The sequence below is a fragment of the Pongo pygmaeus genome, chromosome 8 (assembly GCF_028885625.2).
Source record: "Pongo pygmaeus isolate AG05252 chromosome 8, NHGRI_mPonPyg2-v2.0_pri, whole genome shotgun sequence".
In the NCBI taxonomy this organism is placed as follows: Eukaryota; Metazoa; Chordata; class Mammalia; order Primates; family Hominidae; genus Pongo; species Pongo pygmaeus.
Window position 1 is genome coordinate 131,394,907 of NC_072381.2, and position 24,214 is coordinate 131,419,120.

Below are 24,214 nucleotides of genomic sequence, written 5' to 3' on the forward strand. Positions count from 1 at the left end.
CATATAAGTGTTGCTGCATTGCAGTTCTCCTCAGTAACTAGGCCTGTAACCTGCCATCTCTCTCGGCTCTTACCAAGGCTCAGTGCCACCCCAGGCCTCTGCTCCATTGTCATAGTAATGTTTGCACTCTGCTGATGACCTGTAAATGTACATATTTTAGGATCCTAAAACCAATATCCTAAAATATGTATATTAGCAGATGATGACAAAAACACCAGAATTTTTATCAAAGAGAAAATAGAAAGTATATGGGTATAATATTGTAAGGATTAGGATACACCTGTCAAATTACTCTAGGTTGGCTAAGAAACAAAGCAAAACAAATTGGGTCCCATCCACTATTTTTTGGCATCCTAAAAATAACTAGCTCTTACCTGATGAGGTCATTCATTCATGACCTGACCATCCAGGTCCTATCTGGCAATAATAGCTTTTTGCAAAAAACAACTCTTGCCTAAGTGGAGATTTGCATCTCGATAAGTTTTGTATGAAAGTAAAGAAGATGCAGGAACATTATCAGTGGGGCATGTACACTAACCATTGGCATTTCTGTGTGAGCAACGTGTTGCGTAGTTGTGTGATTTGGCAGCAGCTGGTCCATTGCTGACACGTGTGTGTGTTCACTGAGGCTTCACTCACACCTAAGGCTTCCTTGGAGAGAGACCATGCTGCCATTACATTTGGATCACTACCTGCCCCCGACACACACACACACACACACACACACACACACACACACACACACGAACCAACTTTCCAAGCACCACACCCACCTTTTCCGGGCTCTGTACCAGATCTGGAGGGGTGATGGCTAGCAGTGAGGGTTTTGGATCCATCATGAGTAGCAGCTGGAAGTGGGCCCGTGACCAGCTCTGGTGGCAGTGGGCCACCTGTGGCTGGTGCCAAGCTCACTGATGGAGATCTCTCATTATATACCTACATCAGTGATCAGTAAAGAACAAGCCATAAGAAACTCTTGGGTCTCTGGGAATGTTATCTTTTTACTCCCCATATAACTTCATGGTGAACTGTTTTGAAATTTGACATTAATTTAGAATTTCTTGCCTGTTCTGATCTCTAGTAGGATTCTAGGCTGGATGTCTTTGGAATTGAAATATTTGTTGGCTTCTGGTTATTTTGGGGGTAATCCATAACAGTCTACCATTCCTGGTGTTTGGTTTCAGTGGGCTGTGAAAAAAATCATTTGTTCAACACTGATGTCATGATACAAGGACGTGAAGATGTGAGTCATCGTGACATCACCAGCCAGAATTGCTGGGATTCAGTGAGATGACTCACAGTAAGAGGTCAGTGTCTGGATCAGTAGTTCCTTCTTCCACATGTATCCCTCAGTATCTAGAACCCTAAAATTGGTTTCTCTAAGAAAACCAAGAGGCCCGTAAGGGTAATGTATATTGTTGATTTTTATGGTTATTTTTCAAAAAGTAATTTTTAAACATATCAAAATTATTTCAAATGATAATGTATCCTATGTACCATTTGGTTTAAGATGTTAACATTTTGCCATATATGTCCTAAAGTCTTTTCATGAAAAAATAAAACCTTACAAATACACTGGTAAGACCCCCCTCCTGCCCCTCATGCCACCATCCCTTCCGTTATGTTATTGAGGTGGTGTATGTTCTTCCCATCAGCTTTTTAATTTTTATTACATATCTGTGCATTCATAAATAACATGTACTGTTTTTTGTGTATTATCATGTAGTGTATCCTTTTGCAACCCATGTTTTCCACCCATTCATTCTGAATTGATCTATGTTGATGCAGGTGTATACAAAACTCATACAGCTAATTTCTTTTAGTTGTTTTATAGGATTTTACTGTAGGAAACATGCCATCATTTATTTAGATACTTATCACAAAACACTTTGTGGTATTTTTAACTCAGTTTCAGAGAACATATTCAAACCTAGGTTTATCCAATTCCATCATGCTTTCTATAAACATTTGGAAAATAAAGTTGGGAAAATGAGCTTGCAGGCTGCCTCCTAGCATATCTCTGGGGTCTTCGTGTAAGGGAAATTGTTGGCTGTGTGCCTCACTGGCCTGGGATGGGCAAGACCAGGGTAGTCCTGTCTTCCTCAGTGGATCTGCACTGCAGGAGGACCCCTGGGTCTTCAGAGGGTGGCCGGTCAGCTACTTGGGACATTGGCTCAAGGGAAATACAAGATCCTTTTTTTTTTTTTTTTTTTTAAAGGAGCAATGCAGTAAATCTGTGATACATTTGAGGCTCAAGAAGGATGAGTTTACAGGGAGAAGTTTCAAAGGAAGTGTAAGACATGGACCCAGCCCATAAGAAACTTAAAGTGTAGCAGGGGAGCCAAAACTAACATAGAACAATTGCATGCTAAACAGCTTGGTATACACTCTACTATACCCCTTGTTACCTTTGACAAAAATGGGATATTCTGTGTTTTTCTTTGCACCTTGATTTCTCACCCAACAATACTTAGTGGAGGTCCTTTCAAAGCACCTAGTGTAGAACAAATTCATTTTTCAAAGGGTGTATAATGTTCCATTTTATGGACATAGAATAACTTATTTGTCCATTCTCTTATAAATGGGTCATCTTTGTTTTGTTTTGCTGTAAACTGCTGAAAACTATAGTAATGTCCTATGTGTCTCTGTGTGTATCTATTTTTATTTTTTTAATTTTTATTTTAGGTTTGAGGGTACGTCTGAAGGTTTGTCACACAGATAAACATGAGTCACAGGAGTTCGTTGTACATAGTATTACATTACCCAGGTATTAAGCTCAATACCCAATAGTTACCTTTTCTGCTCCTCTACCCTCCCCCTTCAAGTAGACCTCAGTGTCTGTTGTTTCCTTCTTTGTGTTCGTAAGTTCTTCTCATTTAGCGACCTCTTATAAAAGAGAACATGCGGTATTTGATTTTGTGTTCCTGCATTAGATTGCTAAAGATGATAGCCTCCAGTTCCACCCATGTTCCCGCACATGACATGATCTTTCTTTTTTATGGCTGCATAATATTTCATGGTGTATATATACCACATTTTCTTTATCCAGTCTGTCATTGATGGGCATTTAGATTGATTCCATGTCTTTGCTATTATGAACAGTCCTGCAGTGAACATTCACATGCATGCGTGTTTATGGTAGAATGGTTTATATTCCTCTGGGTATATACCCAGTAATGGGATTGCTGAGTCAAATGGTAGTTCTGGTTTTAGCTCTTTGTGGAATTGCCGTACTGTTTTCCACAATCATTGAACAAATTTATCCCACCAACAGTGTATAAAGGTTTCCTTTGTGACCTCGCCAGCATCTGTTATTTTTTGGCTTTTTAATAATAGTCATTCTGACTGGTGTGAGATGGCATCTCTGTGGTTTTGATTTGCATTTCTCTAATGATCAGTGATATTGATCTTTTTTTCATATGCTTGTTGGCCACACGTATGTCTTCTTTTGAGAAATGTCTATTTATGTCTTTTGTTCAATTTTTAATGGGGTGGTTTATTTTTCTCTTGTAAATGTGTTTAAGTTCTTTATAGATGCTGGATATTAGACCTTTGTCAGATATATAGTTTGCAAATATTTTCTCCCATTCTGTGTCTTTTAAGTGGGGCATTTATCCTGTTTGCATTCAAGGTTAGTATTGATATGTGTGGATTTGATCCTGTCATTGTGCTGTTTGATCGTATCATTGATCCTGTCATTAGCTGGTGCTGTCACTGATCCTGTCATTAGCTAGTTATTATGTTGGCTTGTTTGTGTGGTTGCTTTACAGTGACACTAGTCTGTGTGTTTAAGTGTATTTTTGTATCAGCTGGTAAGTGGTGTTTCCTTTCTATATTTACTATTCCTTCCAAGATCTCTTATAAGGCAGGTCTGGTAATGAAGTTCCTCAACATTTGCTTACCTGAAAAGGATCTTGTTTCTCCCTCACTTAGGAAGCTTAGTTTGGCAGGATATGAAATTATTGGTTGAAGATTTTTTTTTTTTTTAAAGAATGTTGAATATAAGCCTCTAATCTCTTCTGGCTTGTAGGGTTTCAGCTGAGAGGTCTGCTGTTAGCCTAAAGGGATCCCTTTGTAGGTGACCTGCCCTTTCTCTCTAGCTGCCTTTAACATTCTTTCATTTCAACCTTGGAAAACCTGACAATTATGTGTCTTGGAGATGATCTTCTTGTGTAGAATCTTGCAGGAGTTCCCTGTATTTCCTGAATTTGACCATAGGTCCCTCTAGTAAGGTTAGGGAAGTTTTCATGGATGATATCTAGGAATATATTTTCCAAGTTGTTTGCTTTCTCTCCCTCCCTTTCAGGGATGACAGTGATTTGTAGATTTGGCCTCTTTACATAATCCCATTCTTCTCGGAGGGTTTATTCATTCCTTTTTATTTATTTTTTCATTTTTGTCTGACTGTCCTATGTCAGAGAACCAGTCTTCAAGTTCTGAGATTCTTTCCTCAGTTAGGTTTTATTCAGCTGTTAATACTTGTGATTGCATTGTAAATTTTTTTTTTTTTTTGAGACAGAATCTCGCTCTGTCACCCAGGCTGGAGTGCAGTGGCACAATCTCTGCTCACTGCAATCTCTGCCTCCCAGGTTCAAGCGATTCTCCTACCTCAGTCTCTTTTGTATTTTTAGTAGAGATTGGGTTTCACCATGTTGGCCAGGCTGTCTTCAAACTCCTGACCTCAGGCAATCCACCTGCCTCAGCCTTCCAAAGTGCTGGGATTACGGGAGTGAGCTACTGTGCCTGGTCATAAAATTATTGTATTGTATTATTTAGCTCTGTCAGACCTGTTAGGTCCGTTTTTATGCTGGCTGTTCTCTCCTTCAGCTTCTGTATCATTTTATTGTGATTTTTCTTTTCCTTAGATTGGGTTTCACCATCCTCCTGAATATCAGTGATCTTTGTTCCTATCCATATTCTGAATTCTACTTCCTATATCCCAGCCAGTTCTGCTTGGTTACAAACTCTTATTGCAGAACTGATGTGGCCATTTGGAGGACATAGGACACTCTGGCCATCTGAGTGTTATCAGAGTTCTTGCTGGTTCTTTCTCATCTGAGTGTGGGTGTTCCTTTAATGTAGATTGAGTACGGTCAACAGACTTCTTTTCTGGATGTTTTCACTGGGCTGATGCTTTGTGTAGGGTCTGTATTTGAAGCTTGTCTCTGGTTTCAGAGCAGGGTATGTTAATGAGGTATTTTTGGTGTTGAAGCTTTGGGGTGTGATCCAGTAGGTGGCACTTAGGTGTACTGGTCAGTTGCTAGACTCTTGTTTGGTTGTGTGGCTCCCCTGTTTCCTCACAGTTTCCGCCATGTTCCCTTTCAGTGCTCTGAAACTGTGCCTTCCTCTCCCACTTGAGTGCTGGCTCTCCTTGGCTCTCCTGGGATGCCCACTGCAGCTCTGGGGTGATCTCAGTATTTATGTTCCTTTCCCAGCTTAGAGGCAGCAGAGGAAGAGATCTTAGCAGGGGTTGTGGCCAAGGGTCATTTGCTTGACTCCTGGGGGCTCCACCTCAGAGAGATGTGGGTCAGCAATCACTCGGTGCAGTCAGCCCAAGATGGAGGGTTTGTGCTCTGTGCCCAAGCCAGGGGTTCCCTGTCTGGTGATGAGCCATGCCGGGGAGAAGGGGTGTGGGACCTGTGGGAGACAGACTGGCTGCCTCTCCTTGAGTCGACTGTAGCTTATTTGAGGTGTAGATAAGGTACTCTTAGAGTCTTTGCTCCTTTGTTAGTTTGAGGGTGGCAAGGGCAGTTCCACTGCTGAGGTAGTGGCAGAGAGGCTTTCAGTTGCCCCTGGAGGCTTTGTTCAGGGAGTTGCTGAGTTGGTACTGGCTCCATAGCTCTGGCGGGGGTGGCTGGAGGCCCAGGCCTGGAGGACCTGTCCCGTGAGGAGATATGGGAACAGGCACCCATGTAACAGTCTGGCCACTTTTCCATATGGCTGCTGTGGTATGCTTGGGGCCTGCTCCAGTCCCTAGTCACCTCAGATTTTCCAGAACCTGGAGGTGTCACCAGTGAAGGCTGAGAAACAGCAAAGATGGCAGCCTGTCCCTCCCTCTGGGAGCTTCGTCCCGGGGAGGTATGGACCTGGTGTCGGCCCAAAGGCACCTGTAGGAAGTGGCTGGAGACCCTGGTTGGGAGGTCCTGGCCAGTGAGGAGGAACGGGATTGGGACCCACTTAAAAAAGCAGTCTGGCCACGTTTCGGGAGAGCAGTTGTGCTGTGCTAGGGGTCCGCTTCAGCCCCCGATCGCCTCGGATATTATGAGGCTCAAAGGCCGGAACGGCTAAGGCACCTGAACAGCAAAGATGGTGGCCCACCTCTCCCTCTGAGAATGCCATCCCAGGGGAAATTCAATGTCCATCTGTCAGATGGACAGCTCGGGCAGGGGTGGCTGGAGGCCCCAGTTGGAAGGTGCTGCCCAGTGAGGGAGCGGGAGATAGGTACCTGCTTAAAGCAGCTGTCTGGCCACATTTCGGTAGAGCAGCTGTGCTGTACTGGGGGATCCCTTCTGCCCTGTGTTGGCTCAGACTCTCCAAAGCCTGAAAGCTAGAATGGCTAAGGTGCCCAAACAGCAAAGCTGGTGGCCTGCCCCTCTCCCTGGGGGCTCCTTCTTAGGGAGGTGCAATGCTGCTACTGGTAGCTGGCTGGAATTCCAAGCCAGTGGGTCTTATCTCGGGAGGTGCAGTGGAAGTGGGGGCTGTTGCTGCTCAGCTGCCTGGATTCATCCTCTTTCCTAAGGGTATGTACAGGAGTCCAACCTCTCACTTTGCCAGAGCTACGGCTGCTTTTGCTGGAAAGCCTGAGTAGCTAAGGCTCCAGGGTCTCCACGCGTGCCTGAGCAGCTGCTCTGCCAAGACTCCACACAGCTCTGTCAGACTGAAGACTGAAGGCACTGGTAGAGAGGGGTTTACATGGAGAGCTCCTGACCTGAGGTTTGCAAAGATCTGTGGGAGAAGCATGGTTTCTGGGTCGCTCATTCGGTCGTTGCTTCTCTGGGCAGGGGAGGATCCCCTGGCTCCGTGTTGACCCCCGGTGGGCCATTGTCCTGTCTTGCTTTTCTTTGTTCTCTGTGGGTCAAGTTGTTTCCTTGATTAGTCCCAGTGCAAGTACCTGGCTGTTTCAGTTGAAGGTGTTGTATTCACTTGCCCCTTCTGTTCCTGTCCGTGAGAGTCAGGTACACCAGCTGCTTCTAGTCAGCCATCTTGGCCACTCACTCTTGTGTGTATTTATGCTCTGATTTCTGCAGAAGTTTCCAGGGGTGGGATGGTGAGACAGGGATATGTGTATTTTTAATTTTAATAGATGCTTCCATATTGCCCTCTAAAAAGGCGAAAATTCATATTTCCCTACAACCAGCACATGAGAATATCCTCTCCCTATCTTGTGAATTCCAATAGTTATGAAATTTCTTTTTCAGTTTCTGAGTGGATATAAAGTTATACCCCATTGTTACCAATTTCTGTGAGCACTAGGGGATGATATGAGTGTCTTTCCAGATACTACCTTGGCAATTTGTTTTTGCTCTTTTGTGTGCTGCTCATCTCTTGCTAGGTTTGTTACTAACCTTGGGCCTTTATTCTTGGTTAGTTTCTGAGGGCTGTTTATACAGCATAGATGTCAACCCTTTGTCATCTATGTTCCAGATATTTGGATCAGATAGAGCATTTGTCTCTTGGCTTTGTTAGTCACTGAAGGATTACAGAAGCAAACTGAGTTCCAGCAGGTCAAGTACAACCTTATTAGTTTGATATATTAAGCAGCCCTTTGGAAGGGTCAGTGGGGGTGGTATGATATTGATGGGCATGGTATAATATATGCTTGTTGAAGATGGTGGTAGCTCACACATCAGCTGAATTTTGTATCTCTTTAGCTTTTCAGGGGTTCTTTAAGCAACAGGGAGGTATGCTCATATGTGTGCCTTATGCTCAGAAAAATAGCTCGATCACCAAGCAGCTGTAATCCACTTGACTGGTCTCTCTTCCGTATGGAAACTGGGTCCTGAAGTTCGGTATCATTCTTTTTTTAGAAATCACGCCACCCTCAAAGCCTCATCCACCTGTCGTGGGCAAAGTGACTCATCACAGCATTGAATTATACTGGGATCTGGAAAAGAAAGCCAAACGCCAAGGACCTCAAGAGCAGTGGTTCAGGTTCTCGATTGAAGAAGAAGACCCCAAAATGCACACTTATGGTATCATTTATACGTAGGTGCAGTGTTGAATTGCTTGCCACTTTGCCTTGACTTCCTGATTAGCTGGAATGATTTCTGTTGTCTCTAAAAAGCCACTGTGTGTTTCAAATTAAAGAATGAGTCAGCATCATTTGTATTCATGCTGTTTTATGAATTACAATTTTTGGAAAATATGCATTAGCAGTAACTTTGAAATTAAACCTCTGTACCTTTGAGAGCTTCTTTGACTTCTGAAATATTTTAATGATATGTATTTAAAATCCAGAATGTAGAGACAGACTCAATAGCTTGATGCAATTAGGTGAGCTTCCCATCAGGCTATTGTGTTCACTGATGTGGAATGGGCCCGCATGGTCTACCCTGGCCAGCTTCTCTGATCTCATGTCATACCATTGTCCCCTTGTCAACTCTCTTATACCATGCTGGCTGCCTCTCAGCCTTGACAGGCCAAGCTGGTTCCCATCGCAGGATCTTGCTTGTTGTTGTTGTCTTGAATACATTTCCTTCTGTTTCTATACAGCTGGTTCCTTCACACCGTGCCAATCTCAGATGAAACATCCCCTGCCCCAAGAAGGCCATCTGAAGTAGCCATCCTTCCACGCGGGCCTCCTGTAGCTCAGAGCCTCGTTTTGTATCCCACATAGCATTTAGCTCTGTTGGGCTTATTTTACTTGTTTGCTTAGTTTACCTGTTGTTTACTTGTTTACTTCTTTTACTTGTTCCTTTCCTGCCTCCCCACCCAGTATTAAACTCAGTGAGAGACAAATAAGACTCCTGCCTGCTTAATGCTCTAGCCGGTTCCTTGACAGTGCTGGCTGCTATATAGCAGGCCTTCCAAATGCTTCTTGCATGAACAGATACCACCAGGGAGTAATCAAGAAGTCATTTTTGGCCAGGCATGGTGGCTCATGCCTATAGTCTCAGCACTGTGGGAGGCTGAAGTGGGCGAATCCCTTGAACCTGGATGTTCAAGACCAGCCTAGGCAACATAACGAAATCCCATCTCTACAAAAAATCCAAAAAGTTAGCCAGGTGTGGTGGCTTATGCCTGTAGTCCCAACTACTTGGGAGGCTGAGGTGGGAGGATCACTTGAGCCTTGGGAGGTCAAGGCTGCAGTGAGCCACGATTGTGCCACTGCACTGCAGCCTGGGTGACAGAGTGAGACCCTGTCTCAAAAAAAAAAAAAAGTTATGTTTTTCTTCTTAGTCTTCGTATATCTCTGACTTATTTCTTCCCCTTGATAGATTTACCACTTGAAAAATGCAAAATGACTATTTTGTGATTCAGGAATACCAAAAATGAGATACAAATATGGTTTTTAGTGAAACTTTTAATTTTGAAATAATTATAGATTAATATCCAGTTGCAAGAAATAATACAGAGTGATTGTACCTTTTCCCATTTCTCCCCTATGGTAACATCTTTGAAAATAATAGTGCAGTGTCACAATCAGGATATTGGCATTGATGCAGTCAAGATGCAGAACAGGTTCATCACTTTCCTGGCCTTTTCTCAAGTTTGCATTGTGATAAAAGTGCTGACATGAGATAGATATGTTTGTGTGTATGTGTGTATAAAATATCTATAAATATGTATATAATCTGTATATGAAGGCTCCAACTTCAACTGTTACTTGAGTGATAATATATCTGATATTTGAGAAATTTCTCTGTACCTTAAAAAAATCTGAAATGTAGTTACAATGTAAAAATAGTTCTTATTCTGACTACTCAAATGTTATTTTAATCATGTCATTTTGCTTGTTGAAGGTATGCTTTTTCTATCTAAAAGCATGAATTATGAGAAGCATTTCTCTGGAGAAAGAAAAAGACATGTTTCTTTCCCCCATCACTTTAGCACCACAAGCTGTGTTGGGCAGGTGAGTGGGGCCATCCTGCATCATTCTTTCTTCCTTAGCTGTTCCTTTGCTGGGTGGCCAGGTAGGCAGCCTCAGCTAGAGAAACCACAGCTGCGTGTGCTGGCTTCCAGCCTGAGGTGTGTGTCTGTGTTGTCTGCATTCTCCCCAGAGACCTGGTTGCTGTCAGGCTGGAGAACGAACTCGCACTCTGACGACAGCCTGGCATTGTGGGGCTGGCAGTGACATCTGTGGTCCCTGCTCTAAGGACAGTGGGGAAATGCCTGCATTTCTCGCAGAATTATACAGCACGAATCTTGACGCTAGGTGGCAGAATTAGGCTGCATTAATCTTGACCTCTTCTGCTTCCTTATTTCTTTCACTACATAGCATTAAAACTAGCAAATGCTTTTCTTGTAAAAAGTGATTATCTAGAATACCTGATGTTTGGATTGTGGATTTAAGAACTTCTTCCTGATTTGTCAGTTTCTGTTCCCATCAGTCATCAGTCTATCTGGAATCAATGATATTGTCTTTGACTTGGGCTTTCCTCCCTGGCTTCTCATAGCCAGTCAGTTACTGAGTTCTCCATTTGTAGAATTGCTTCTGTGCTTTCCTTCGTTAGCTGGGTTTTCCCTGCAGGATGTAAGCTCCATTTCTGTCTAGCTCATCTGTGGATCCTCAGCTCCTATACCTGCCCAGTGTATTTTCTGATGGAAGGAGTTGACTTTATTCCTTTTTTTCCCTCATCATTCTATCTTGCTGGGCTAATTTCCATTTTAATCTTTCTTTTGTCACGTTGTCTTTGGTGGGTCTCCATTGCTTGAAGGATAAAGGCCAAATTCCTTAGCATAACATTTAATGTCTTTCACAGTTTCCCTACATCTGCCTTTCTTGTTGCCTCTTATTTCTCTGCACAAACCCTCCAGTGAGATTTCCTACTGTCCTTTGAATATGCCTTGATGTTTTCTGCATGTGTGTTCAGTTGTTTTCCCTGTTTGGGCAGATTTTCCCCTCTCACCCTATTGTTTCTTCTGCCCTGGTCAGATTTTACCTCCACTGAGAAGCTCTCCTTACTACCCTATTGTCTGTGCCCTAAATTCCTGTGATCATTGCTGCCCATGCCATGCATTCCATTTATTCCATCAGCGTGTATTATTGAGTGTCTGCCATGTGTCAGACACTGCTCCGGATGCTGGGGATACGGCACTGGGAAAAAATTCCTCCCTCATGATGAGGAAGGCAAACAATAAATAAGATACATAAGTGAAAATAGGTAGTCAGCAGGCAATACATACTGAGGGGCAGCAGCATAGGAAAAATTGAGGGCCTGGGGTAGAGGTGGGGAAGTCTTCACCAAGAAGGTAACTTCTGAGTAGATCTGAAGCAAGGATACCTGGAGCCTTGCACCTATCTGAGGGAAGAACCTTCCAGACATAGCAAAGGGCAGGTGAGAAAGCCTCATGGTACAAATGTACCTGGCTGGTCCCAGGAGCATTGAGGAGCAGAGGGAACAAGGAGGAAAGTACTGGGGGCAAGGGCAGCTGGGTCATGAGAAGGTCACTGCTTGGGCCTTGAGGGTTATTGGGAGAACTCTGGCTTACTCTGAGAGAGGCGGGGGAAAGCCACTGGAGATTGTGAAGCTGAGAAGAGGCGTGATCCGGCTTATGTTTTACGAGGATCCCTCTGGCTGCTGAGTTGGGAACAGGCTGTAGGGAGGCCAGGCAGCAAGCAGCAGGGAGGACTGACGAGGAAGCTTTTGAAACAGTTTAGGTGGGAGACAACACAACAGTGTGGAAGGTGGGAGGATGCAGGATATGCTTTAAAGATGGATTTAAGAACTTGGCGGTGGACTGGATATGGGATGTGAGAGAGAGGATAGTCAAGGGATATGTGGCAGCCAGCATAGGCCCAGTGATGCTGCCTGAAGCATCAGCGTCACAGTCTCAGTGGCTTATGGCAGCAGTGATTCCCTCCCACACCCCACACCCGCCGTGGGTCGGCCAGGGCTCCATCCTGCATTGTCCTCCTACCGCAGCCCAGGCCAATGCGGCAGCCTCTGCATGAACATTGTCAGTCACTGTAGCAGAGGGGAGAGCATGGCATGCTGTTTCTTGAAGCTTCCGCCCAGAATGACATACTTCACTTCTGTGTATACTTCATTGCTCAAAGTAAGACGTGCAGCCCTGTCTGAGTTCAACAGGGTGGGGAGGTAGGATCCTTGTGGGAGGGCACCTCGTGTCTCTGAACAACAATCCAGTCTTCCACAGGAGGTACCCAGGGTTTGGCCTGAGCAACTGTAATAACAGAGATGGGGAAGACTGTAGGTGGAGTAGATGCTCAGTTTGAAACTGTCTGACATCCAAGCCGAGATGTCAAGGAGGCTGTTGGGGATATCAAGGGCCAGGGAAAGTGTCTGGGTTTAGACTCCAGAGTCATCAGCATGAGGCTGGATTGGAATTCTGGGGGAGGGAGTTTAGAGAAGAAAGGGAAGTCTGGTAACTGAGTCTTGAGGCTTTTCAATATTTAGCTTCTTATGTTTCATATTTGCTCAGCTCTTGTATCAAACATTTGCTTATTGACTGATAACAAAAACAAGGCTGTGCTTTAAATTTTTGTAGACTTTCCTCTACTGTGGAAGTCACTCTAAGATTCATTTATTTTTTCGGCTGTCATGTCTAGGTAAAGTTGTGCTTCTCCATGGGTTCAATGAACTGCTCTCATGAGTCCTCCCTGTGCCTGTGTTGTAATTGCTGTAGAGTACCCTGGTGGGCAGTTGTGTCCTGGTCCCTGCTGTGGCTTTTGTCCTCTTTGGAGCCATCTCTAGTGATGCAAGAATCTTCAGCCTTTCACAAGTGTGCTTGGTAACATCTGGTTTCTAACACAGTTGCGTTATTTCCCTTTCCAGGGGTTATGGAGGTGCTATTTGCTTCAGGGTGACCTTATGATATTTAGCAATACTAAATTTTATTGGGAGCACTTCTGGTTTTATTTTGGTCTAATACTATGCTAAGTCTTTGACACCTTGCACTGAATTCCGGTGAGGCTTGACTATTATATTCTCACTGAACTTCTAAAGATCTTTTCAGATGCCACATATTGTTGAGGGCTCAGTTTCTATGACTCAAATATCTAAGTATTCATGGACCTATTTTCATTTAACATCAAAATCTACCTACTCATAAGACTACTTTGTGCCAGGCTGATACATTTTAGTTTAAAAAAAATTATTACTTTTTAGCCCTGGCGGTTTTTCTGAATATTTATCTTGGTTTTAGAGCTTTCACTTTTATGGTAAATGTATTTATATCAATTTTTAACACTTATCTACTTCTCGGTTTCTTGATTGAAAAGTTTCTGTAATGCCATTGGCATTATTTCTTCATTGTCTTTCCTACAGTTTCTTTTTTGTTGATACATACTATCTCAGTTATCTGCTGCATGACAAACCAGCCCCAGACTTAGTGGTTGACAGCAGAAACAGTCATGTGTTTGCTCATGATCTGTAATTTGGCTAGGGTGTTGATGGCTTGTTTCTGCCCCACGTGGTCTTGGCTGTTGCAGCTCTCTTGGGGCTGGAAGAACCAAATGGCTTCACCCATGTGTGATGCATCAGCTGGGATGGCCAGGACAGCAGGAGACTGGCTGGGCTTTTTCATCTCCTTTGTGGTCTGGATCTTCCACTGACTCTGTCTTACTAGATGGTCTCTTTCTCCAACAGGGAAGTTGAACTTCATTACATGGTGGCCAGCTTCCAAGGGAGGAGAAGCAGAAACTTCTGGGCATCTTAAGGCCCAGACCCAGAGCTGTACAGATTCTTTTCCACCACTTCCCATCCTGTTCAAGGGGAGAGGAACTAGACTCTAACTCTGTGGGGAGAGGAACATGTTCCTGCAGGGATGGTAGAGACTGTGGAGGCCAGCTTGACTCCCAGCTCATTTGGCTTCTTTTAGGTGAAGAGAAATGTGTTTCTGGCAAAGATGATGTCAGTTAGGAGGCTGAATCCACCAGCACAGAGCAGGGAGGCAGAGACACGTATGTGGTCAGAGGTGCCTCAATGTGCTTAGTCTTTTTCTTGGCTCTGCTGGTGCTACACCCAAGAAGTCATTTAGATTTGGTGTCTGAAGTAACTTTGTGATGCAAAAACAGGATCAATGAACGTTCAGTATTTGATTTTACCTTGAAATTTCACGTTTTAACAAAGGATAGAAACATCAAGTGAAGAAAGTCTTTGTAAATGTTTTTCAGTTTTCAAAAAAAGGTTCTGTTAGATGTTAGTTAGGATTATGATGTTAGAGTTATCTCCAGATTTCACGGAGGCACCTCTTTCCTGGACGTGCCAGACTCTTCTGCACCCTGACTCTCGCCACAGTGAGAGCACCTAGACCATGACTTTCCCAGGCGTTGTGTGTTCTTTCAACCCTACTGGGAAGTCCCTTTCTCAGACTGCCTGGGAGATGTCTGCCTGTCTGTCGTGGAAGTCCTTTATGCCATTTCTCATTTGACATCAGAGATACCTCTGCCAGAGGACACTGTCCTGGCACCTCACTCCCTCTGCCCTGTACCTGTTCCTCAGGTACCTGTTCCTGCCCCATGCCTGTTCCTCAGTGGGGGAATTATTTGTTTGATGGATGAATTTGGCGGAAGGAACTTAGACCTTCTGGCTTCTCCTTTGGGAATACTCCTCCCTCTAGGACAAGTGTTGGGTCTGTTCTTTATCCACACACTTAGTGCCATGCCTCATCCTTCAGGGGAAAGAATCCAGTGGGGGCTGGGAGTGAGTGGGCAAGGCTGTTTGATGATTAGGTGAGGTGTTAGCTCACCCACCTGGTCCAGATCTGAAGTCAGGTTTTCAGGTGTTTATTAGTAATGCTAACTCCAGCACTGTCATTTCACCCTTGCTCAGCTGTCCCTTCTTCACTGTCCTTGACTGCTCCTTTTCTTGCCACCCCATTAGTAGGAAGTTGGAGTCAACTCAGTGTTGACAGGTTCATTTTGGCCCTGAGCTGGTTCAGGACTACATCCCAGCCTGTCCCAGCACTTTGCAAATAATGGGCACTAGATACACTTGTTGAGTTGCATGGAGTGGAATTGATGTATAAATATTTAGTTGCACATAAACATCCTGGAAAAATTAGTTGTGAATCTCAAAGAATGGTTCTGGTATCTTTGGAGGATCTATTGAGAATAAAAGTAAAAACTAGAGACAGGAAAAAAAAAATTGGAGGAAACAATGGTAACCTTGGCATTGAAGGAGCTATGGAGAATGGTCCAAGGGAGGAGAACAAGAACTGGATTAAGTGTTGAAGCAGGAAAGAAGAAAGAGCTGGAAATGACACACACACATACACCCCCTCTCAAAAACCAAGCCTTTGAGTAGAAGAAAAAATTTAGAGATAGGATTTGAAAAGGGATACATGGAGTTTAGTCAGATAAGAAGAAAGAATGTTGGCAGAAAAGAGAAATGGGTAATAGAGAGGTTTTGGGTAATATTGGGAAATATATACAGCTCTGTCAACTTTTGGAGACCTGATATTGTAGAATGCATGCCAAGTCAGAGCCAGGCTCCTGGGACCTGCCTCACAAGCAGAAGGTGGGGTCTCATCTTAGCACTTGAGCTAGGTCCCAGCATCATCTGAGCAGGCAGGCAAACTACCTTACTGCATTTCTTGGTGCTCATTTTGCAGGCTGCAAATGATGAGACTCAGTACTGCTTCCCTCTGGAGGTGTGTGGATTTCCATCGCGAGTCTCTAATCAGATTTCTATCCCAGAAGTGCTCAGCATCCATTTCCCACAAACATTCCTATGGTGAACTTGACCATGGGGCATGATGTTAGCATTGTCTTCTATGTGCTGCCTGAGCTCCCAGCTCTACTGGAAGTTGCTCGTGGGCTACGAGCAGTCTTGCATGTGACTTCTTCAGGTCCTTTCCCTGCAGTGGTATTTTGCCTGCAATAGTTATGCAGCTGTGTATTAGCCTCACAGCCCCCATCACTAGATGGGCCCCACTTGAAAATTACATATATACGATTTGACTACCTGTCTTATCTTTCAAATGTAAAACTTTGTCACTTGAGGACAAATGTCATGGTTAACATGATTATTTCTTCAAAGTACAAAATGGCATGCTGGCTGTGTGTCAGGCCCTGGACTAGGCCCTATGGGACAGAGTGCACCTGCTGGATAGGGACAGGGGCGCCATGTGGGACTTGTCCTTCATTCTCTCGGAGTTCAGCAAAGCAGCATCCATCAGCTCTGTCCTGGAAATAGAAGGAAAATCACTTCCACCTGCTCTTTTCCTGTCTTATCAGAGAGTGCAGATTAAGCTACCTGGTGTTGTCAGCATGTTTGTCTCCTCCTGTCTAGGGGATACGCAACGAAGCATGTTGTTGAAGGTCTGGAACCAAGGACGCTGTACAGATTTCGCCTGAAGGTCACCAGCCCCTCTGGGGAGTGTGAGTACAGTCCACTCGTCTCAGTGTCTACGACCAGTGAGTATTCAGACCCTCCGCACTTACCTGTCTCTAGATCAATGGAGATGACAAGCAATTTAGAGATAAAAATATTCTGCCTCTTGTTTGGCCTTACCAGAAGCAGAAATGATACCATTTTTAAACACTGCAATAATATTTACTAGTTGGGCCTTGCCATAACTTGTAATGTCAGGGAAGTCTAATTATGCTTTCACAAACTGGGAGAGCTATTTTTGTGCCAGAACTGTCCTGTTAGTAGCCATTCAGCACAAAAGGATGGAGTCACCTTTCTTAGGAAATGGGCCACGGGGTGTGGGCTGGGTAAGCCTAAGCGTCCCCACACAGCCAAGCAGGCCGCCTGCCTGAGCGTTCTCGGGCAAGCAGCTCCATTCAGCGTCTTGTCCATTTTAGACAACCCCAGGGTGTGCGTCTTAACTTGCCACACAAACCCCATTCCTGGGGTCACAGTGAGTGAGGGTGAATGAACAGTGCTGCTGCATGCACGGAGAATCCTGTGAGGGAGACCCCCACATGGAGACCTCTGAGCCCTTCAGCCGGCTGAGTTTTAAGGTTGTTTCTGAGATTGGTATTTTAAAGATGCTATCTATGTCCAGGGCCATCTCTGAGCAAGAGCGTTGTAAAAATTAGGATGGTCACAAGTGTTCTCCACGGCCCACCCACTGAAAACACAGGCGAGTAATTTTTCGGTTGCCCAAAGGAAACCTTCCTTTTGTGAGTAAAGCTGTTTTTCCTGTTTTATTCCAGGTAGCATTTGGCTTGGAGGTATGTGCTTTCCATGGCTTTCAACTGTGTCCTTTAGGCATTTCTTCATGATAATTTTTGTGTAGACTAAAGTTAACTCAGTTTTTGAGCTGTGGTACCTTCAGTTGCAGACCTGGCTTGAGGGGACAGGATCTGAGTTTAGCAAACTGGGAGTTTAGCTGTGAAAACACAATTTCAGAGGAGACTTGTGATGTGAAATGGTCAACTCTGGGGATTCAGGTAAAAAAAGAGGGCTCATTCCTTCATCCGGCAGTGTCGAGAACATTTGCTGTTATATGGAAGATACTTACCTCTGGGGTTCTTAAGAGAAAGCAAAGATGGCAGAACATGAGCTCTGCGTGCTGAAGGAAGGCAGAGGGCACTGCAGGAGAAGGGGCAGGAGGAAGAGGTGGCAAAGGGAGCCAGGTGTATGAACAGAAACTCTGGGCAACCCCAGCCAGGACGCCGTCCCAGGCTACCTTTCTGCTCCCTCCCATCCTCTTGCCGTCCCCACCGCCCACAGGCCTCCTGCCACTGCACACTCGCCTACCTCTGCCCCTCTTCCCTGGAGCACTCACTTCATTGCTGTGCTCACTGAGCCTGCTCCATGGGCAAGCATGGCAGGGGCGATTCCTCGTGTGGCTTTCCCCTTCTCTGTCACATGCTTTCCCTCCTCCCCAGGTACAGAGCAGTATTCCCCCACCTCTATGAATACTTCTTGCATCTTCTCTTAAGTATTTGTCTACCTTTTGGTCTCTCACCTACATTGCAGGCTCCAAAAGGGTGGACGATGGGTTGGCCATCTTTAGCTTGTGGGAGTTTCTTAATAAATAAGTCAGTGTGTGTGCCTGTGGCCCGAGCAGGAATATCACTTGATTCCAGGAGTTCAAGGCTACAGTGAGCTATGGTGGTGGCACCACTGCACTCTCCAGCCTGGGCAACAGAGCAGGACCCTTTCTCTAAAAAAAAGAAGATCCTTGATGGATGGACAGACGGATGGATGGATGGGTGTGATGAATTAAGGACCAGTGGCAGAATTAAGAATATGAAAAGAAACACTGATTTTCTCAGGTTGCATTTATGTTTGTTGGGAGATGTATTAGTTTTCCACTGGCCAGTGAGAGTCCACCTGAACCTTCCAGGTGAGGGTGAATATGGTTGGTTCTACAGCCTTCCATGGTGGGCTTCAGGTGGCCTCTAGCATCCTCTTAATAGCACATCAAAGCCAGGGCAGGGGCTTCTGGCCCTCCTAGCCTGAGTTTACATGGGGTTGGAGTACCATTTGGAGCAATTTTAGGAAGAGCTGTTTATCAGCAGCGTGAGAACACTCTAATAAAGACATACCTGAGGCTTGGTAATCTATAAAGGAAGGTTTAATGGACTCACAGTTCCACATGGCTGGGGAGGCCTCACAACCATGGTGGAAGGCAAAGAAGGAGTAAAGGCATGTCTTCCATGGCGGCAGGCAAGAGAGAGCATGTGCAGGGGAATTTCCCTTTATAAAACCATCGGATCTTATGAGACTTATTCACTATCATGAGAGCGGCATGGGAAAGCCCCACCCCCATGATTCAATTATCTCCCACCAGGTCCCTCCCATGACACATGGGAATTATGGGAGCTACAATTCAAGATGAGATTTGGGTGAGGACACAGCCAAATTACATCAGGCTGTGCCTGTGGGCCAGATGTGCCTTCTCTCCATTGACCTGGCTCCAGAGGCAGCCATGGAGAGTTGGTGCAGGGCGTTTGTCCTTTCAGCCCCGTGGCTTCCATGAGTAATTAGATGAGGCCCCCTGCAGGGATGAGTGTGTGGTGGTGACTGGGGTGTGTGTGTGGGTGTGTGTGTGTGTGTGTGTGTGTGTGTGTGTGTGTGTGTGTTGGGGGAGTGATCCTGGCCATTTCACTGCCAGATAATAGATAGTATCACTGCCTGCAGCCAGGAAGCCTTCTCAACCTCAGGGGAGTGCTGTACTGGGTGGTGAGGATCAGGTGTCCTCCTCCTCCTCCTAGCTGGGGCAGGCTCTTGGCTCTGCGGGCCGGCTGCAGCTCCCTTATGCTATTGTTATATATTTATAATATCCAAAGCAGATTCTCTCCTAAGGAGGCAGATCATGCTAAACAAAGAACTAAAAAGGTGCACATGATACAAAATGCTTCTGCGTGGTGATAATTTGCATTCAGTTTGAGAGTGTTTTAATGAATCACAGAGGCATGCACTTTGTTTGAATAAAGAATGAACAGCCTTTTTTTTCCCCCAGGTAAAGTACATGGGATTCTTGCTTAAATGAGGCATACAATTTTAATCAGTTGGGCCCTTATAAAGAAAGAAAAACAGCTGCTACTTGTTAATTGGCAAATATCTTCTCCAATGAGCTCGTGATTTATTTACTGCTTTTAATACTTAAAATTCCACCAAGAAAGGTGTTATCACCATATTACAATATCTGCGGGTACATCTGCAGTTAAATGACCCCTTAGAGAACATGAGCGATGGCTTCCTCAAGACCATTCTGCCTTGCTCTGCACTTCTCAGTGTCCCCGCTCACCTGGCCCTGACTGGTGAGTCCATCCGGCTCAGGTGAGCATGGGCTAACATCCTTACCATGGGCAGAATCAGTTTGATAATTGTAACTGCAACACTCGGGGTAAAACACTAGAAAAACAAACCTGCAGAGCAATGGCCAGCCTTTTAAAAATATTCAGTTGCACTTATTGATGGCATTCCCTTGGGCCAGGCCCACAAAGTCTTGAAGGATTCAGGGGTGGGAGGAATGGAACATTCTGTTCACCCTGGAATTTCCTCTCTGTTCCTCAGGACTCCTGCCTATAGTGGGAGTAGAAAGAATTGCTGTGCACTGCAAACAAGGGCCTTTTCATTTCTTTTCTGTTTCTTTGTCAAATTCAGGTAAATGGAGACATTTTCGTACCTCTGTTGCTTCACATAGGTTTCAGTGTAATCCTCAGTCCCACCTTTCCCTCTTGGGGTAGCAGCGTGAGGATGGTTAAGGAGTGAACACTGAGAAAGAGCTCTCACACCCTGGAACGGTGGTTACTGCTCAGCAAGCAAGGACTGAGGAACAATTATGTCATTCCCTGCTCTTCAGTGAGGTGTCCCTTTGTTCTCAGAGTAAGCTGTGAAGTGTTCTTTACCTCCCGTGGAAGCTGGAACTGGCATTACATTTATTATATCCTAATACTAAAAGCCCTGGTCTTTGCTACAAACGGTCCTCAAGCTTATAAGCATGCAGTGAACTTGTATGCTGTAGAGCTTCCTGGTTAGGATGCGCTAGGAAGTGTCCCCACCGAGAGAGCCTTTCTGTTCAGGTAAGATGGAGGCTGTGGAGTAGAAGGGGGTCAGTGTAGAGAGGTGGTTGGGGGTGTTGCCCTTAGAACTTTCCTTAATATCTCAAGCAGTTAGCACCTTTTGGGAGATTTTTAGGCATCCCCTTTCTTTTAACACTTTGGGGGAGGATCACATTTACTTATGATGTTCATCTGTATTTAAAATTTGGTAAGAATGGAAGCATATAGTGAACTGGTCGATACTGCAGTGTTTACTAAATACTAAAGGGAAGGAGTGGGCCTCATGGAAGACTTGGCCTTGGCTCTGATGCTGCCTTCTCCTAACTGGGTGACCTTGGACAACTTAGCCTTGCTGACTCTCAGTCTTGTGGTTTGGAGGAGAATTTTAAAAGCACTGTGTAAAAAACCTACATACAGCTTAATTCATAGGATTTGATTTAGGATACTACACATTGTACAACTTAGTAGAAATAGAATGAGCTTTATATGTTGTTATAGGTGATTTATCCAAATGACTTGTTTTTATGTTTTAGTGGCAGCTGAAATTTCAGATTAGGAAAAAATGGGGCCTGTTAATGGGATAACAGAGACTTTTATAAACATACCACTTTTCTTCTGGTTAGCAACAGAAAGGGAAACAGTCTATGGGTTTAAGTTCATCCACCTAAAGTGTAGATGAGACACATGATGATTTTAAGTCCTTATTAATCTAGCCCAGGGTTCTCAACTTTGGTACTACTGATATCTGGGGACTGGATGGTTCCTTGTGGTGTCCTGTGCACTTATGGATTCTTAGCAGCTTCCTTGGCCTCTATCCTCTAGATGCCAGTGCTCCATCCCCTTTGTTGTGGCAACCAAAAATGTCACCAGACATTGCCAAATGTCCTCTGGGGTATAAAACCCTGCCTCCTTAAGCCCTTCTAGTGAAACCACTGAGCATGGCATGACCTCCCTTGGAAGGCCAGGGACAGCTGTGAGCCTTGGCCTTTGACAGGTTATCGTGTGACTTTTATTTGACACTTTTGATAAAAAAATGTGTAGAATGATGAAGTATAATGTAGCTAAAAAAAAAATAAGAGATTGGCAAGCTCTAGCAGACAAAATTGTTATTTCAAAATAATTTAAACTTGGCATAAATTTATTTTTATGAAAGAAAGGAAAAGGTATCGGCTAAAGATCATTCTGGTAGAAATCCTTTTATTCTCCTGTCTCACTGTTTTCCCAGTTTGTACATTGCCCAATTCACTTTGCACCACTGAAACCCTCCGAGGAAACCTAGAGAAAAAGTGTCTCCTATGCCCAGGAACTGGCATCCCAGAGAGATTTTCTACCATAAGGAGCAGGAAGAGGGAGGCTAGCTGACCTCTCTGGGCCGGACTATAAGAAGGGAGGGTGGGTGAGCCCCAGGAGGCGGTGTAGGGTGCAGTGGGGGAGGGTGGGTGAGCCCCAGGAGGCAGTGTAGGGTGCAGTGGGGGAGGATGGGGTAGGAGTGGATATTTTCTTTCAGGGTTTAGAATAACAGGCTGAAAGCGGGCACTACAGTGTAAGTGAGCATGGGAGGTAATGGTGAGCTTTTTTCATGCTAACCCCCTAGAGCCTAGCACAGGACTTAGCATGTACATTACTTAGGTTTGTTGAATGAATGAATGAGACCTTTGAGGTTATTTAGACCAGGGATTATAAACTCAAACTCTTGCCGCATGCGGGTGAGGGGCTGGGCGTGTGTACAGTTGGAGTACGTAAGAAGTGGTGGGGCTGTATCCACTGATGATGGCAGCTGCTGCTACTGTCACCCCCAACAACAGGTGTGTGCTGGGTACTAACGATGTGTCAGGTGCTATTCCAAGTGCTTCATTGGTATTATTTCATTTAAGCTTAATCGTGATACTTTTTAAAAATCAGAAGGTGTAGAATAAAGAACAAATGAAACTAGAAACGCCTAGAAAGATGGGCAGCTTCCACATAGCCCTTTATTCTCCCTCTGCTTGTGCTGCCCGCCTGCCTGTTGGCTTCGCTGTGGAGCTGTTGTCCTCCCCGGCTGTGGCCCATTGTTCTTTTAGGCTTCTGGACTCCTCCTGGGTCTTTGCTCGTTGGCAAGCTCTCTCCCCGTGCTCCTCACCTTCCTGTGGGTCGAAGCCCTTCTGCCCCCACAAGCTCAGAGAAGACAAGGCCAATATGTATGTCACCTTCCTGGGAAGAACTGAAAATTTTAATTTCAAATGTTAAAGCACTTTGTCTTTTTTTTTTTTTCCCCCCAAGTAGTTTAACATCTCTTTGGCAAATGAAACTAGCATGTTGTGACAATTGCTGAGGTTTTCCTTGCTTGTAGGAGACATTTATTAAGTCTTATGAAATCTGAAAGGATTATTTCCAAATATCAAAATAACATTCACAAAGCAATACTTTATAACTTGGAAATGTCCCAAGCTTTAGGTCAGTCAAAATGTTCTCTTAATATGTGAAAACAAGGTCTTTTTTGGTAAAAGAAGCAGGTGAGTAGGAAATGTAAGTTATACTTCCAGGAATAGCCAAGCGCCTTCCTGAAGATGATCCCCTGGAGGCCACGGGAGGAGGATGGCGGGAAGCAGTCTCCTTTTCTGATGTTCTGGATGACTGCCCTCCATCTCATTTCTCCAGGAGAGCCCATAAGTAGTGAACACTTGCATCAGGCTGTCAGTGTGAATGATGAAGATTTGCTGGTCCGAATACTTCAAGGAGGGTGAGAGAACTCTGTCAGTTGTTTTTTTTTTCCCCCCATGCCTATAAAGTGCACAGAAATACATGCAGTAGTTTCATTTTGTTTTCCTAAAAATTCTCATGCCTTTGAAACTGCCTCCAAAATGGGTCTCAGGTGACTGGTGTGAGTTAATAAACCACAGTTAATAAAGATGCTCGTGAAGCCCCATGTAAATGTTATATTTTGTGATTGTGTAATAGAAATTGTAAAAGGAAATTACAAGGCTGGGTGTCATATTTTCTTCCCAGAAATAATTTCTGTCTCTTGCTTATAAGCCACAGCATTTAGGCAAATTTCACCCCCAAATGCCCACATCTAATTTCTGATGAAACGAGGGACTTGCCAAATCAACTGCTTTCTAATTTAAAAGGTTGATCTAACACTAGAGGGGAAATGGTGAATATAGCTGCTGCAGATGAGATGTTTGAAGCTGCCTCCTACATGAAAAGTAGATGTTACCTAGGTTCTTTTTGAATCAATGGTTTTGAGTGCCCTAGAAGACAAGTCATTTGTAAATTCGGCTCTGTAATTTGGAGCTCTTAAGAGAAGGTTCCCACAAAAAGCCAAAGCTGCTACGCTGGAGTATGTGCGTGAAGACCTCCGAAAGGACTGCTCTCTACCCAGTAGGTGAGATGGGAAGCAAGGATAAAGCCTGAGTCTCCACCCATACAGACTGATGTTCGGTGGAGCTGAGAGTCAGCAGTGAAGACACTGTCCTCAGCTATCTTAAAGAGCTGTGTTCATTGGAGGGTGCTTTATCTGATGGCCTCATGGCTTTGAGCCGAAGCATGCATATTTTAAGTGAAATTACATCAATTTTCTCTTTTATGATACATTTGAATCTCATAGACTATTAGGCATATAGTTTAGAAGATTCTTAGCAGTCT

General features: G+C 44.5%; 1 protein-coding gene across 7 annotated transcripts in view; it reads left to right on the top strand.

The window, feature by feature from the left end:
- The window catches only part of FANK1 (fibronectin type III and ankyrin repeat domains 1), a 128,758-nt gene that overhangs the window by 91,405 nt on the left and 13,139 nt on the right, over positions 1-24,214 (top strand). For 3 of the 7 annotated variants that reach the window (XM_054436490.1, XM_063670395.1, XM_054436489.2), the window contains 4 exons: positions 8,028-8,205; positions 16,416-16,540; positions 17,288-17,305; positions 23,228-23,309. In XM_054436490.1, the coding sequence (XP_054292465.1) occupies positions 8,028-8,205; positions 16,416-16,540; positions 17,288-17,305; positions 23,228-23,309 (403 nt within the window). Of the gene's footprint in view, positions 1-1,184; positions 1,308-8,027; positions 8,206-16,415; positions 16,541-17,287; positions 17,306-23,227; positions 23,310-24,214 lie in introns of all 7 variants that reach the window. The other 4 variants (XM_054436491.1, XM_054436492.1, XM_054436493.2 and 1 more) reach the window with 2 other exon arrangements.